Source organism: Ipomoea nil, unplaced genomic scaffold (assembly GCF_001879475.1).
Source record: "Ipomoea nil cultivar Tokyo-kokei standard unplaced genomic scaffold, Asagao_1.1 scaffold2942, whole genome shotgun sequence".
Classification (NCBI taxonomy): Eukaryota; Viridiplantae; Streptophyta; class Magnoliopsida; order Solanales; family Convolvulaceae; genus Ipomoea; species Ipomoea nil.
In genome coordinates, this window is record NW_017619370.1 from 2,073,623 (window position 1) to 2,091,009 (window position 17,387).

At 33.3% G+C, this 17,387-nt stretch overlaps 2 protein-coding genes across 2 annotated transcripts; both read right to left on the reverse strand.

The window, feature by feature from the left end:
- Positions 1–131: 131 nt before the first annotated feature.
- On the reverse strand, positions 132–8,674 carry LOC109162513 (oil body-associated protein 2C-like). The gene is made up of 4 exons (XM_019311224.1): positions 8,340–8,674; positions 1,061–1,143; positions 833–947; positions 132–516 (listed from the first exon to the last, which is right to left on the reverse strand). Exons 1-4 carry the CDS (start codon positions 8,608–8,610, stop codon positions 254–256), a joined length of 732 nt encoding a protein of 243 aa, XP_019166769.1. The 5' UTR covers positions 8,611–8,674; the 3' UTR covers positions 132–253.
- Positions 8,675–13,136: 4,462 nt separating this feature from the next.
- Positions 13,137–17,012, reverse strand: LOC109162403 (GDSL esterase/lipase At5g45670-like). Its single transcript, XM_019311108.1, has 5 exons — positions 16,669–17,012; positions 16,141–16,265; positions 15,224–15,469; positions 14,121–14,376; positions 13,137–13,486 (listed from the first exon to the last, which is right to left on the reverse strand). The coding sequence occupies exons 1-5, from the start codon at positions 16,928–16,930 to the stop codon at positions 13,263–13,265; spliced, it is 1,113 nt and encodes a 370-aa protein (XP_019166653.1). The 5' UTR covers positions 16,931–17,012; the 3' UTR covers positions 13,137–13,262.
- Between the last annotated feature and the right edge of the window lie 375 nt (positions 17,013–17,387).

Below are 17,387 nucleotides of genomic sequence, written 5' to 3' on the forward strand. Positions count from 1 at the left end.
AAAATTCAAGTTATTGGTCCTTTGAGAATCGAGATTTTTTTTTTTATTACCATTTCATACTTCACAAAAATGTAGCATGCAAATGCCCCGAAAGAAACTAATTATTAACTTAATTTGTTTGACGAATAACATCCCACCTCTAATCCATACAAATTTATTACTGAAACATGCATATATGAGGCTTATTTATGATGGAGAGCTACATATTTATATATGAGGCTTAGATTATTAGCAAAGCTGGATTATGTATCGATCATGGAAACTGAATGCCCTCCCTCTTCTTCATCTCAGTCTGTTGTACGTCGACGATGAAACCCTTGGCGTGCTGTTTCCAGTAATCCGCCTGAGGATTAATCCACTCCGGCTCCGCTATCTCCAACCGGGATTCCTTTAGGCTGTTGGTTGATATGTTGTATTTGTTATCCCTCTTCTCAACTAGCTCCGGTTTCACTATCCCTGGATTTACTGCCTGGGGAGACATCATTAGCGATGGCAGCCCTATAGGAAGCTTATCACCTGCTTAAAAAACATATATAACATAAGCCTTCTACATCAATCAAATATGCAATTAAGTCCTCACTTAAGTACTTTTTGAGGCCAATGACATTAAGTGATTCTCTTAAATAAAAAGTCATGAGTTTGAATTCTAATGAGAGCAATATTGACTTTTTGTGGTTCAATAGGCTGAGATAATGGATATGAACCGATACTACATTATAACAGTAAAAAATTTTAAAAATAGAAAAGTACTTTTTTGAGTTTTTTTCCTTTTTTTATAATAAAATTTCTTTATTATTACCATTATTTCACCTGAAGTTTGATCATTACTTACCTCTGTCAGTCTGCCATGTACACCAGAATTTGCCATAGGTCTTGGCAAGATTTTCAAGCTCAGATCTACCCAACATCTCTGGGATTCTAGGGTTCACCCACAATCCTGATTTGATCTGGACACCTCAATATTATTTTGTTTAATTTCCATTTGAAAATACAGTTTATTTCCAAATAAATAATGTGGGAGAACTAATTACAGTATATTAATAATTAAGTAATTACAAACCTCATAAGCATGAGAATGCCACAGCTTCTGTTCATCTACAGGCAAGCCTTCATATAATTTGTCAGAAATTATATACTCCACCCCTATCCAAAAAATAAAAATAAAAAATCTTAAATGTACTCTCAAATAGTAGTATTATTTCTACACTTTGAGGTTTTTGACTAAGTTTGAAACCTTTGGTAATTTAGGTAGGTTATTTAAAGTAAATATTTAATTTGTACTTTTCACCTATTTATTTAATTAATTTATTTTGTTGGTGATTTGGAAACATTATATACATTCACCTTTTTATATCTTGATTGAAATAATATTCACAAGAGGGCTTGTTGCTTAATAAATAAAGGAATAAGGGTCAAATAGGCCATCCAACTACACACCAAAATGCAATTAGGTCACTAAACTCAAAAAATCTACAATTAGGTCCCTGAACTACACAAATTCATTCAATTTAACCTAAAATGACTTGTTTACTTGTTAATGTGATGACGTATCGATTTTTTTTTATTTAAAATTAATTTTTAAAATTTTATTTTAATAATTATAAATAAAATAATTAATTTAAATTTAAAAAAAAAAAAAAAAAAAAAAAAAAAACAGCCCGCCGGAGACGAAGGGTCCCCTTCATCTCCGACCGGCATGAAGACGATGGCCGGCTGGAGACGAAGGAGACTTCGTCTCCATGGCCCGGCAGGAGACGAATCTTCGTCTTCATAGCGGCCGGAGACGAAGGGGACCCTTCGTCTCCCTGGTTGGCTGCCCGGAGACGAAGGGTTTTTTTTTTTTAATTTTTTTTAATGTTTTTAAATTTTTTATTTATTATTAAAATAAAATTCTAAAAATTATTTTTAAATAAAGGAACCGACACGTCATCAAATTAATAGGTAAACAAGTTATTTTCGGTTAAATTGCATAAATTTGTGCAGTTCAGGCCTTCAGGGACCCAATTGTAAGTTTTTTGAGTTTAGTGACCTAATTACATTTTAGTGTGTAGTTGGATGGCTTATTTGACCCTTATTCCATAAATAAATAAAAAGCTTAGGGTCCGTTTACTAACAGAAAATAATTTTCTAATTTTTGAGTTTTCATTCTCTATTTTCTGTTTAGAAAACTCAAGAAAACTGTTCTTTGTTTTCTGTTTTCTAATTTTTTAAATTTCATCTAAAATTTAGTTTAGATAATATTAATATTTTTTGAGCTAATATTTAAAATATATTTTTTTTTTTGGATATATTCATTTGAATACATGTATATGAATATATAACTTTTACTTTGAATTCTAATATATGTGAGATTTCAATATCCGATATCCGGACCGAACTTGTATTATGATGTAACATAATTAAAAATATTTAAACCAATAATCTATTGAGTTCAATCAAAATCTAAAACATTATATAGAGTTTAATTCTTAATTTTGATAATTTAAATAATGTCTAACTTTAAAGTGGAAGCAAAGAAATTATCTTTAAATAAGTAAAGTAAATAGAAAAGATAGAAGACAGTGATAAGTAAAATAAGATGATAATGAATGTAATCATAGTAATGTGGTTATAGTGACATATAACTAAATAGATGATAGATGATTCTGTTTCCATTTCGTAAACAGGTTTTGAGTGTGTTCCAAAAATTATTTTCAGTTTTCAAAATGGAAAACTGTGTTAGTAAACATGTTTTCTGTTTTCTATTTTTCAGTTTCTGGAAATTTTCAAAAATTTTCAGTTAGTAAACGACCCCTTAATGGCCCAAGGTTCAGAATGCTTAAAATAAAACAGCCTACTAGACAAGCCCACAAGAATCCAATAAGACAAGAGAGAATAAGGTGAATTGATGATGTCCTACGCAATCAATTATTGTATGAACCATGATTATTAGATACATTTTTAATATACTAAAAATATATTATTTTTGTCCCGAAAGTACATTATATAAAATAATACACCTTTAGTATATTAAAAATATATTTTCAAAAAATGTACTCTACGTACATAAATAATGTACCCTTAGTATATTAAAAATGTACTTTTTATTTATGGTCCACACAATTGCGTAGACCATGGTCTACGCAATAATTATTGATCAATTATTATATCGTGCACCTAGAAATCCCTTATTTCGGATGTAACTATGTATATAATGTATAATAGAACACATAAACTCCTAACATGATACACATAATCTTAACATAATACATATGAACTTTTAAATAATACATATAAACTCTTAACGTAAAACACATAAACTCTCAACATAATACAAATAAACTCTTAGGGCACACAATGCATTGTGCACCTTGTGCACGATATAATTTTCCCTACGCAATTGTTATATTGTGGATTCGTATTCACCTTGTCTATATTCATAATTACTGAACTATATGTTCATAATTGTAAAGGTATATATTCATAATTTTTGAACTCCATATTCATAATTATTAAATTCTACATTCATAATTATTAAACTCTATGTTCATAATTACAGAACTATATGTTCATAATCATAAAGATTCATAATTTTTGAACTTCATATTCACAATTATTGAATCTCTATATTCATAATTAGTTCATAATTATGTTCACAACTCTATGTTTATAATTATAAAATTATATGTTCATAATTTTTGAATTATATATTCATAATTATGAACTCTTTTGAAACCATGTCCACCTTATCCACTGCATAATTTGCCTGTCCTATGCAGGTAGGGCTGTTAACGAACTAAGTATAAACGAAAGGAGGTTATTCGTGTTCGTTTGTTAAGAATTTTGGAGTGTTCGTTTGTTAAGGTTTTTGAAAATCCTGTTTGTGTTCGTTTGTTAAGCGTTCATTAGTGTTCGTTAACGTTCACGAACACGCTCACGAACGTGTTCGTTTATGTTAACGAACATGTTCGCAAACATGTTTGTTAACGTTCACAAACATGTTAGTTAACAAGCATGTTCACGAACATGTTGGTTTACGTTCATGAACAGGTTCGTGAACCTTTAATAACCAAACACTTACACATGTTCATGATCACAATTAATTCGTGAACAACAAATAATTTACATTCAAAAAATAATCAACGTTCACAGGGACGGAGCCAGAAATTTTATTGAGGGGGGGGGGGGGGGGGCGAAATACGGACCGATTCACAAATTTTTTTCAGTAAAGGCAAAACATTAAAATAAAAGAGATATTTAAAAATAAATAAATAAATTACCTAAGAAATATAGGTGTAAATATTATTGGATATGGGCGAAAAATATAACAAATCGAAACTTTATAAAAATATTCATATCAAAATATGAAACATAATTAATTTGATAAAATAATTTAAATATATATATATGCATGTGTGTATCAAATATTAAAAGAACTATTAAAACGTGATTGTGTTAGAGTCATAGGGAAGGAGCCAAAAAACTATATGATTCAAACACCTAACCTTTATTATAACCAAATGCATGCTCTACCAACTAATTTAACTCATTTCTTATGAACAATTAAAAGTTTTTATATACTAATACTCAAAAATTACTATATACACATACATACATACAAAAATTATATATGGAGTAGGGGTAGGAGTAGGGTAGGGGTGGGGGTGGAGGTGGGGTGAAGGGGGGCAGCTGACCCCCCTGCCCCACCTTTGGCTCTGTCTATGAATGTTCATGATTACAATTATAATCTATGTATATATATTTGTGAACATGTTTGTGAACATTATTTAAACGAACACTAAACGAGCTTGTTCACAAACATTATTGATCGAACACAAATGAAGTTATTCACGAACATTATTAAATGAACACAAACGAGCTTGTTCACGATCTCTTAGCAAACGAACATACAACTGTTTAAACTCTGTTCGTTTATTAACCAAGCTCTAAATTTTGTTTGTTAATGGTTCGTTTACCTTAACAAACGAACATAAACGAATGCTTACCGAACACGAACACGAACACGACTAGTTTGTCGAAAACTCTATTCACTAACATCCCTATACGCAGGTATATATGTGGGAGGATGGGGAAAAAGGCCTATTTATAGTGTCCGATCCCCAACTCTTAGAATACATGTAAAATAAGTGTATAGTGTTACTTGTAGCTCCCCAACCACCCGTGTACGTAAGGATGACCCGTCATGCGTCCCTAAGTCACCCCTATACGGACTCATAAACTCTGCCATGACTGGTGCCAACCAACCTCGCCCGTGTCCGTTGTGACCACAACTTACCCTGCAAATACCACACTTAGTTGCACAGTGATTAGCAGCACGTCAATCACACACTAGCAGGGCACCTCAGCGCACTTCCCTACTACCACCACATACCCCCTCCCTGCCTTCTCATGCTCCTTCCATTATGTCTTCCCTTGCTACCTCTAAGCCTCCCTTCACCAACCATGTATGAGGCTATAATTGGCCTTGCTCAGCTATACCCAAGAACACCTCGCCAAGCCATGGCTTACAATACAGCCGCAGGGCACCTAACAATTTTGGTAGGTAAGGTATATATATATATTTTTTTATCCGTCACCTTTTTATCTTTTCTAACCATCCACGGCCACTCTATCGCCACTCTTGGCCAAACACAGTGGTGCCACATCCAGAGGTATTTTGTGGACACATGATGCGTATATGAGCTGTTTTTCACAATAAGTCAATATTCAGGAATCACTATACTATAAAACTTTCGTGTCCTAAAAAGAATCTTACTTTATAGATTATTGAATTTTGAGATCCTGAACTCTATAATTGTCTCACCAAGCTAACCAATGATTTTCTCAACCCTCAAATTATTAGTGAAGACTAAAAATTAAACTTAAGAATCTAACATTTGAGATAAAATATTAAAACAAACTTATATGTAATATATGTAGTAGTTCTATTTTATTTTATTTTATTTTTTTTAACGATTTTTGCGTATGTATATGAATGTAAAGAACGTGATAATGGGGTATGACTGAAAAACTAACTTCTCACTAGCTTACTTAAACTGAATATTTCTTACAAACAACCAAAACACTTAGTGCAATTATCATACAAAGAAAAAGAAAAAAATCTCAATTCATTTCAGAATACCATGATTTGAACCATTAGAGTTATGGGATATTTATAAGAAAAGTCAATGAATTAAATAGCTAAAATATTATAAACTTCTCATCCCTTAACTATAAAGTAATTGATAAAAATGTAACTTGCAAAAATAATTCCCCTTTCCCACCCAAAAATGCTGATCTTGAATGCTGAATTTTCTTCACATAGGTGATAAGTTGTCATGTGCATTTAATACTTTTGTCTTCTTAAATAAGCTAGTTGCTTGAGGTGTTTGCTTTAGCTATTTAATTGATAACAAGCAAGAAAGTGTTTAGTTGTTGTTTGTGCTCTATATAGTTGATGACAAACAAGGAAGTGAGATTTTAGATTGTTTGTGCTCACTCACCTCAGCTCCTTTTGTCACCTTATAAACAAATACTTTGGGTGATTCACCTACTGTTTATTCATTTTCTTGCTTATCATCAACCAAGTAGCTCAAACAATTAACTTAGACAAAAACATTAAATACACATAAAATCATGTGAAAAAATTCAACTTCAAGATCATAATTTTTGAATAAAAAATACTTTTTATTTATCAATTACTTCATAGTTAAGGGATAAAGAGTCTAAAATATTTTAACCATTAGAATTCTTAATTTTTTCTATAAATACCCATAACTTAAATGGTTAACTAAATTGTAGTATTCTTATGAAGTTAGATTTTCTCTCTTTTTCTTTGCATGAAAATTGCATTGAGTGTTTAGATTGTTGAGAAATATTAAATCCAAGTAAACTAGTAAGAAGCTAGTTTGCAAAGCGAAAAGACATACCCACTATCTTGTTCTTTATATCCATACACGTATCCCAAAAATTCTAAAAAATAAAAAAATAAAAAATAAAAAATAAAATTAGTTTTTATATCTTATCTCGAGTACTAAATTCTTAAGTCTAATTCTTAACTTTGCTTAATCATTCAAGGATTAAGACGATCATTGGTTAATTTGGTGAGACAATTGTAAAATTCGAGTTCTCAGATCAAAATTCAAGAGTCTACAAAGTAAGATCCTTTATAAGACATGAAAGATATATACTAGATAGAATGATTCCTTAAGTGTGCACTTATTATGAAAAGCAATTCGTGTACACGCTGTCGCCACTCTTGGCCAAACACAGTCGTGTCGCATCCAGAGGCATTTCGTTGCCACACAATGGGTCTCACGTATGGCTTCAATGCACCACCTCTTCCTTTTTGCACCCTCACCCGTTGACTCTATCCAAGTCTCACCTTGACTTAAAATATTTGCATCCTAATCATTTAGACTTCAGCTAGTGTCTCACTTCGAGCTTCATTCCTTCAATATTACGTACTAACCTCCAAACTTCTAGCTTTATCCTACTTTGGACCCCCATCCCTCTGATATTTGCACACCTCAATTCTCTAACTTTACTTCTCTTCCAATCTAGGCCTCAACAAACTTACCCACCGACTATTTTTCAGACCTAATAATTACCTTTTGAATCTCCATTCCTGACCCAATTGACTTTGAACTTAAACCCCATGGGCAATAGTTCCAAAACATTTGCATAATTCTAATCACAAACAAAATTATGTGTAATTGTGCATTATAAGACGTGATTGATTTTTTATTTAAAAATATGAGCAAAATACTATATGCAAACTAAAATAAAATTATTATACTATAATCTTTTAAAAGAATAAATATGAATGCACATTAGTCTAATATATTCTTATAAAAAAGTATTCAATGATGAGTTTTAAAAAATGGACTTTCTTAAGAATTTAATTAATTTCTTAAATGCGGTGCAAATTCAATTTGAATACAAATTTAAGGATTTGTTTGGAAACACAAAAATTCACTTCCCAGAGTCAAAAGATAAAAGTCAATGAAAATAGTAAACAAATAGAAAAATAGAATATGGTAATAAAAAAATGATAATAAATGTAATCACAGTAATAATTAAATATGAAAATATAATATAATTATATGATCTATAACCAAATAAATAATAAATTATTTTATTTTTCATTTAGAAAAATGTTTTGAAAATTTTAAAAAATCAAAATGAAAAACTATTTTTCTTTTTTATATTTTCTAATTCTCAGTTCTCATTTTTGAGTTAGTAAAGGAACCTAGTTTTCCTTCCCGTTTAAAAGTAAGGTACATATATTCTTATTGGTTTTTCAAGTTTGTTTATTAATCGTGAGAGATAGATAAATAGACGGTATGGTAGTGTTTTACCGACAAGGCGGGCGTGGGATTGATCGGAGTCGTAGACGGCGCACTGCAGGAAATCCTGGTTTATGCGGGTGATGAAGTGGTGAGTCTCGATTTGACGGCTCATGTCATGGGAGTAGATGGCGAATGTGCAGGCGTGTTGGCTCATCTCTTTGATGGGACTAAAAGATTGCAGCATCTGAGCTCCTTTGTCCACCGCGTGTTGCCCCATCGTCATCGCCTTTCCCGGCGGCATCTCAGCGCCGTCCTCACCTTCCACCGCCGACGACGCCATATATTATATTATATTATATTATATTGTTCCCAGAAAGTTTAGTTTGTAGGTGCAGTGCGGTGGTGAAATTAGTTGGGAAGGGAAGAGAAGAGGAGGGTTTAATTTGTAGAAGGGGAGTGAGGACGTGGGTGGATGTGGAAAGGACACGTGGGCAGGCTGCATGCAGAGGTGATCTGAGGTGGACACGTAGGCATATATGCATGCATTTCGTCTTCAAGACACGCAATGCCGTCTCCGTATTTATTTGCTTATAAGATAATGGAATGAAATGAAAATTGCTATTTTTGGCAACTAATTCACTATACAAAATTACAAATATTGGATAAGTTTAAAGATGACCATCTAGCCCGGCTAAATTATGTAAGGTGGGGTAGAAGAGCGCAAATTATGCTGTGCAACCGAATGCACCATGTGCATGGTGCATACGATGCAAAACGATGTCGTTTTGGTTAAAAAACGCGCGTCTCACTTAAAAAAGAAATCAGGTTCGATTCCTGGCAATAACATTTTTATATATCCATAAATTCATAACTATATATTCACAAATTCATAACTACATATCCACAGTGAATGAATGAAGTAAAAATCCACAATGAATGAACTAAATATCCCCAATGAATGAACTAAATATCCACAATGATTGAACTAAATATCCACAATGAATGAACTAAATATCCATAAATTCATAACTATATATCCACAGTGAATGAATGAACTGAATATCCCCAATGAATGAACTAAATATCCATAAATTCATAACTATATATCCAGAAATTCATAACTATATATCCACAATAATGCTATTGTCGAGAATCGAACCTAGATTTCTTTTTTTAAGTGAGACGCGCGTTTTTAGTCAAAACGACGTCGTTTTGCATCGTATGCACCATACGCATGGTGCATTCGGTTGCACAGCATAACTATTGGTAGAAGAGTTGTTATACCATGGACTAGGTCCACTTTACAAGGTGGATTTCAGTTCTAAAATACGTATAAATTGTGTATTTTTAATATTGAAATTGTGAATTTTTAGAATATAAATTGTACATTTTTTTAAAAGTCAAAACACATAACAACTGAAAAAGGCAATTCTCCCTCATCTATTAATATTGTGTGACTGTAGTATTTGAAAAGAACTTATAAATACAAAACAAGGTAATCAATTACATATACGTTAACATTGTGCATTTGTAATATACAAATTATGACATTTTTTAAAGATAAATTATGAATATTTAGTATGTAAATTGTGAACATTTGAATCTGGATCCACCTTACAATTAGGTGGACCTGCATCCGCATAATAATTTGCCAGTGTAAAATGTAAGGTTTCTTTAACAGTATTAGCTTTTCAAAATTTAAATTCCAACTAACTTTTCAGCTAGACGTACCAAAAGTACAATGATTTAGGGAAAGTCTAGATTTGCCGAATTTGAATTACATACATAATAGATTTTTACCATCTAATTTCAATATTTATTACGGAGTATTTCATATAATAAAAGATGTTCTCTAGAAACCGGTTACTTATATTATTAAAATAAAAATTACAATACATTTATGTACTATGCACAAATATATAAATATATTACTTAGTTAATTCATTAAATAAGGACCGTTCCATTAAAAATAGGGGCATTGTCTAATAGTTTAATTTAGACCTTTATTGTTTTTGTTTTGATATGCAATCTAAATATAATAAAGTAAACTACTGCAAAGACAAAGACAATAATAAAGCGACAAGAACATAGGGAGAAAGATTTTTTTTAATATTTAAATTTTGCTATATAATGATAGAGATTTCTATTTATAAAGGTAAGAAACATAATCTCATACCATGAAGATAGAAGTCTAAAAGATCTAGAAAATCTCTATAACTGAGGTAATTGAGTTCAAATTCATTTGGACTTCAAGTTATTGTATTCTATGACAAAAATAAAAATGTAATTAATTTTTTTGTCCAAATATAATGCATAATAAAAATTTAACAAAGAAATAATACAATTCAAAAGTTAATTTAAAAGTGTCATTTTTCATTCATATTTAAATACTCCGTACAAATTATTCACTAAAATTTCGATGTCAATTACTTCTAAAATTTTATTTTCAATTACAATTAAGACCAATTAATGAATTCAAAAATATAATAATTATCAAGTATAAAAAAATAAATTATATATAAAATATTTTTTAAAAAATTGGGCCCCAAAAAATTGCAATAATTATGCTGTGGAACCGTGTTCACCATGCGCATGGTGAACACGGAATAGATCCATAATTTCTAAGCTGCAGATTCATAATTTCTATACTGTAAATTCATAACATCTATACTATAGATTCATAATTTCTAAATTCATAATTTCTATACTGTAGATTCATAATTTCTATTTTGCGAAGACGAAATAATGCAATTGCGAAGAGAGAAACGTCGTTAACAACAAATGAAAATCAAAACTATGAATCTATAGCATAAAAATTATGGATCTACCCCTGTGTTCACCATGCGCATGGTGACCACGTTTCCACAGCATAATTTGCGAAAAAATTGGAGGCCCTGTGCGGTCTCCCTGTCGAGACATGACCAGGACCGACCCTGCATTAAATATATATTTTAAGATCATTACATTTACCTGTGGTGACTTTTTTGTGAGACAAATAAAGTATTTATGTGTTATATGTTGAAAAAATTAGATTAAAATGGCATATTAAGTGGCTATTTTGTGGTACACTTATCAGTGCGGTCCACTTTCGATTTGAGTCGGGTCAAAGTGGTTTCGGGTTCTTCGTAGTGAGACGAAGAGATTGATATATTGTACGCTCAAAACGGATAATGGGTGAATGAGATATTGATTCTCAAAGTAAACCCAATTGAGTTGGGAAATGAAGGGAACAAAGTGAACTTTGTCCCGCATTGGTTTGGAAAGAAGATTTGCCCCGCCCCCCCCCCCCCCCCCCCCCCCCCCCGCCCCCCTTATATACAAGAGCTCTTTTGAAGCTTGTAGAATTGTATAGCATTGCAAAGAGATCGAAAAGGCTTGATTCAAGCCCGAGCTCACCTGCGTGCACGAATGTCGTTCGGAAATTGGCCCGCCTTGCGGGCTAAGTTATGCCAAACTTCGGTATCATCTGATATAGTCACTTGGTTCGGCCCAAACCGAGAGCACCTACTCTCGTGCTACAGAGAGCACGAGAGGCTGTGGTGCACCGAGAAGGTTCGGTATCATCTGATATAGTCACTTGGTTCGGCCCAACCCGAGAGCACCTACTCTCGTGCTACAGAGAACACGAGAGGTTGTGGTGCACCGAGAAAGTTCGGTATCATCTGATATAGTCACTTGGTTCGGCACAACCCGAGAGCACCTACTCTCGTGCTACAGAGAGCACGAGAGGTTGTGGTGCACCGAGAAGGTTCGGTACGGCCCAAACCGAGAGCACCTACTGTCGTGCTACAGAGAGCACGAGAGGTTGTGGTGCACCGAGAAGGTTCGGTACGGCCCAAACCGAGAGCACCTACTCTCGTGCTACAGAGAGCACGAGAGGTTGTGGTGCACCGAGAAGGTTCGGTATCATCTGATATAGTCACTTGGTTCGGCCCAACCCGAGAGCACCTACTCTCGTGCTACAGAGAGCATGAGAGGTTGTGGTGCACCGAGAAGGTTCGGCCGAAACCGAACCAAACCGAGAGCACATACTCTCGTGCTACAGAGAGCACGAGAGGTTGTGGTGCACCGAGAGCACAACTCTCGTGCATCTGTGACCACGAGAGGTGCACTCTCGGGTCGCACCACAGCACGCACGAGAGATGTACTCTCGTGTGAACCTGCACCCCAACGATCTGAAACCCGAAAGTTCAGCCTGTTGTACAAATTAAACTCATCTGTTACGGAATTAATACTGTTTTAATTCCAATTTTAAATCTGAGTTTAATCCTACTTAGTGGTGGCTGTTACAGGTGTTATACAATTGGTTTAATACCAATTAATGGCCATGTTGAATGCTATCCCTTCCAACAGCCCTATATAAAGAGAGGTAGGGCAGAAGCATTTTACACAGCACAAAACCAAAGGAATTCCAGTACTGTTTTGCTTCAAAACTTCTGCTTCTACTCTCTTCTTTACCCAGCAGTGTTCTTGCTATTGCTTTGTTTGCCAGGTTCTTTGTTTAGGTGCTTAAACAAAGAATCGTAGCACGTTTTACCCTAGGAAACCTAGGCTACAACGCTCTTAGCACTTGTGGGAGGTAGCAAATAACGTTTTCAGGAAAAGAACTTTGTGTTCGAACTCGTGCTAAACCTATATCCAAACACTCCAGCTTTTCCTTCCCAGTTTTATGTTTTTCCCACATAATAATAATTTTTTTTGTAGAATTATTATTTTTGGGATTTTTTCAACCATATTACTCAACATTATATACATAAAATTTGGTTATTCTCGAATTATTAAACTTTTAAAATATGTAATTGAGGGAAAAATGAAATTAAAGCATCTAAACAACATTTCAAAAAAAAAAAAAAATTGATGAGACAATAAAATTAACTCGAATGCATTATAATCACAATTCCAATACACGACATACAATCAAATATTGCACAAAATTATAATCTTTAAAATATAGATAATTTATGATGATAATATTGTGTAATTAATTATAGACTAAAGTTGGGCTAGACGACTAATATCATATGGGTATACATCAGATGGGCTCTCGGCACGGTAAGATCTCCTTCCAACAATAGTATTTGCAGCTTCACCAGGATGATAAGCATCCCAAAACAAATATTCTTTTCTATTGGGGCATGGATTTTGCAATGGGAGGCATGTAATTTGCCCATTGTTCCTCCCCACCCCACAGCATCCTGCATTTGTTACTCTAAATCCTGCATGCATGCAATATATTTCACTATTAAATTAAACCCAATTTATATTACAATCATATCCACAATTAATCCAATCATACACTTGTGTGAATCATACTATCAAATAATGTACATTCAGTACACAAATAATGCACTTTTAATATATTAAAATGTACATTACATTCAGAGAAAGTACATTATTTGAGTACTGAAAGTACATTATTTTATATAATGTACATTCAGTACAAAAATAATATATTTTTAGTATATTAAAAATGTACTTTTTGTTATGGTTCACACAGTACTGTGTGGGCCATGGTCCACACAATAATTTGTCTAGTTAATCTACTAGTAAAGTAATTGCAACTATGTGGCTCTCTTAAATAAGAGGCTACAAGTTCGAACTCCAGTCGGGGAGTGACTCTTTGTGCTCCAATAGGTTTAAAAGGTATGTATAGATAGATACTACATTATAATAGAGTCAATAGTATTAAAAATCAATCTATTAGTAAAAATAATTAAAAAATACTAAAAAAAAAGTTGGTTTAACCAGGTGAATAATAAGTATGTAAAATAAAAGAAATGAAGTAACTAATATATGTGTGGGGTTAAAAAAATATATATATATATGTGTGGGGTTAAAAGAGGAATTTACCAAAAGCAGAGGGGTTGTTTACTATATCCTGGAACATATCGTAGGCGTTAATGTAGGTGAATTTTGCGTCTGGTGTATTGAAGTTTAAGTCGTGAACAAGTGCCCTCAGTTTGCGGTTAAATATCCGATTTGCCGCGTTGATTCTTTCCACGCAGGTTCTACCATCAGGGCTATTTTGGGCCAACGCGTTTGGGCTACACCCGATCTGGCCCACTCCGTTCAATACAAACTTCCGTGCTCCGTAATCGTATATTGTCTATATCCACCCAAAAATTAATATATAATAAATCCTTATTTCTATCAATGATGAAATTTTGATATAGGACTCAAAAAAAATAAAAATAAAATTGATATACTATTTGGTAAAATAGTTAGCTTATCACTCAATTTGGCTTCTCTCCCACGATCCTCACATTTTGACCCTACAGGATAGTAGAGAAGAAAACTACGGTAACTCGGTGTCCCATTAGGTGGAAGGACCAGTGTCTGGTGCGTACAAAGAGTCCAACGTACACATTAGGTGTAACTTCCGATTGTCAGGCTCAATTCTATATTCTTGGCAAATTATGCTATGGACCCGTGTCCACCATGTGCATGGTGGACACGCTCTACATTCATAATTTCTATACTGTAGATTCATAATTTCTAAATTGTAGATTCATAAAATTTATAATGTAGATTCATAATTTATATACTGCACATTCATAATTTCTTTGTACTATAGATTCATAATTTCTATAATGTAAATTCATAATTTCTAAACTGTATAGTTATCAAATTATGAGCACATTGTTATCAAATTATGAATATACAGTACATAAATTATGAATGTGCAGTATAGAAATTATGAATCTACATTATAAATTTTATGAATCTACAGTATAGAAATTATGAATCTACAGTACAGAAATTATGAATGTGCAGTATAGAAATTATGAATTTATAATATAGAAATTATGAATGTACAGCGTGTCCACCATGCACATGGGAGGGACACGGGTCCAGGGCATAATGCTCCTATATTCTTGTCTACAATTTACTATTTTAGGAACTAACCGAGCTGACCATACGTGATACGCTAAGAGGATTGTTGATGTGCTTACTTTAAGTTGTTGAGTGTACTGGTCAATGAGGATATCAGCATACTGCTCAGTGTTATACTGCCTGCTGGTGGTGTAGTAAAGGGGCATGAAATAGTTGTTGAGGTAGTCATTGCTGCCCAGTCCAACTGAGAATATGCACTTGCTCAAATAATCTGCTGCATCGTTCTCATTCCCTATTATTTGCACTATTTGATCCACTGTGTCCCTGTAATTTCTTACTTGCCCAGAGAAACTAATCCTGTCTCCCTGCATACATACACATCCATATTTATAAATTAAACAAGAATTAATAAATAATAGTGAAAAAAAGTGAGAGAATTTATAATTATTAATTTATGAGAGTATGGTAGATCTAGTTTGTAAGTTATAGACATAAATGATTCAATACTTTTTCATTTTTCACTAGGTTGCTTGATTTACAGGGAAGCCCATCCCTATAGGCACTATCTAAAGATGTGCTTTGGATACGATGAAAAAGACCACGAGGAAGTACGGTCAATAGACTGTATGAAAGTCGAACTTGAAACTTTGTTATCAAGTCAATTATTTGATCTGACCAACTTGACTGAGGTTGTTTTAATTTGGTCAAAACCTACATATATGACTACATATATCTTTGGAATTGGAGCTCTACATTATCCATGCTAAGAACATCTTCCTCCCAATGTTGACATGTGGCAAAATTACAAAAATATCCCTGATTATCTTAATTTTTTTTTTTTTTTAAATAATGAATAGTAGTAACATTATTTCTAATAATGTTCAAGGCAAAACTATCATGAAAATAATTTAGGGACTAACAATAGCTACAATAATAATTTAAGATACTATATTCATATAACTTAAAAGGAAAGGTTAAATATGTGATTTTTGTTTAATTTAATAATATATGCATGTGTATGGTAAATTTAATTTACCAATTGCTGGCCAGTTTCATCTCTGATTCCAGCTGCTGCAGATGCATAATTGACTCCCCTGAGAATGTCTCGTCCCCTAGCCACTGCATATGGTGGAATGTAGTTCTCGAATCCCAGCAGCTCAGCTGTTCATATTATATTATATTATAATAATACTGATTATTAGTTCATATATATATATATATATATATATATATATATATATATATATATATATATATTAATGGTCTATACATTATGGGCTATACTGCAACGTGAATCATGATCGCTAAAAGGGTTTTTGGGTCCTTTGTGGGTCAATAAGTTTTAAAATAAAAAGGTTGTGGCCAATAACTCATAGAGTTAAGATGAGGAAAAAGAAGAAGAAAATATGAAATTTCATTATTAACCATTGTGGCGAAAGACTTTATGGTCGAGCGACATGACTGTGGCACTCTCAAATTGGAGATCACAGGTTTGAACCTCAGTGAAGGTAGTACTAAAAAGAAAAAATATAGATAAAGAGAGAGAATAGTACACTATACATACCAATGACATCAACATTGGTTTTGCCATTGGAAAACCTTCCAGTTGGACCACTAGGGAAATCAATCCCATAAGGCAGGTAATTAGCCCTAGCCAATGACCCAATATTGTTGTTATTACCATTGTCCACCAAAGAATCCCCAAATATAAAGTAACATGGAACCTGTGGTTCACCTCTACCCTCTTTCACCATCACCATTACAATAATGCACATCACCACCACTCCCCATTTTCTCATTATCCCAGTAAACCCCCCACCACCCATTCACAAAGATCAGAAGAAATGAAGAATACACAAAAGGATGCAGAAGTGGGAGATAGATATATATATGTCAGTGTGTGTGTGTATATGTGTGACAGAGAGATTATGAGGCATGAAGGTATATATAGATATGTATAAGCAGTTGAAGGTGGTCGGAGAAATCATATCATTAATTAGGGTTTTACAGATCAGATAAGGAGTTAGTTAGAATGCATTAATGTCACGCGGACATATAGTGTGTGAGCACTGTTACGTTGAGTGAGTCTCAGTAATTGTCAGTCATCATATGTGCATTCCATAACTACACCTAATGTTTACGTTCTCCCAAACTCACGTTCAGGCCCGACAGAGCATTTGAATATTAGAGCACACAAGAAATCTGTTCACTTTGGGTATAATCTCTACACTGCGACCGCTGAGTTTCAAACATTGGTCTGTTCTCCCAAATACAGCCTACTGA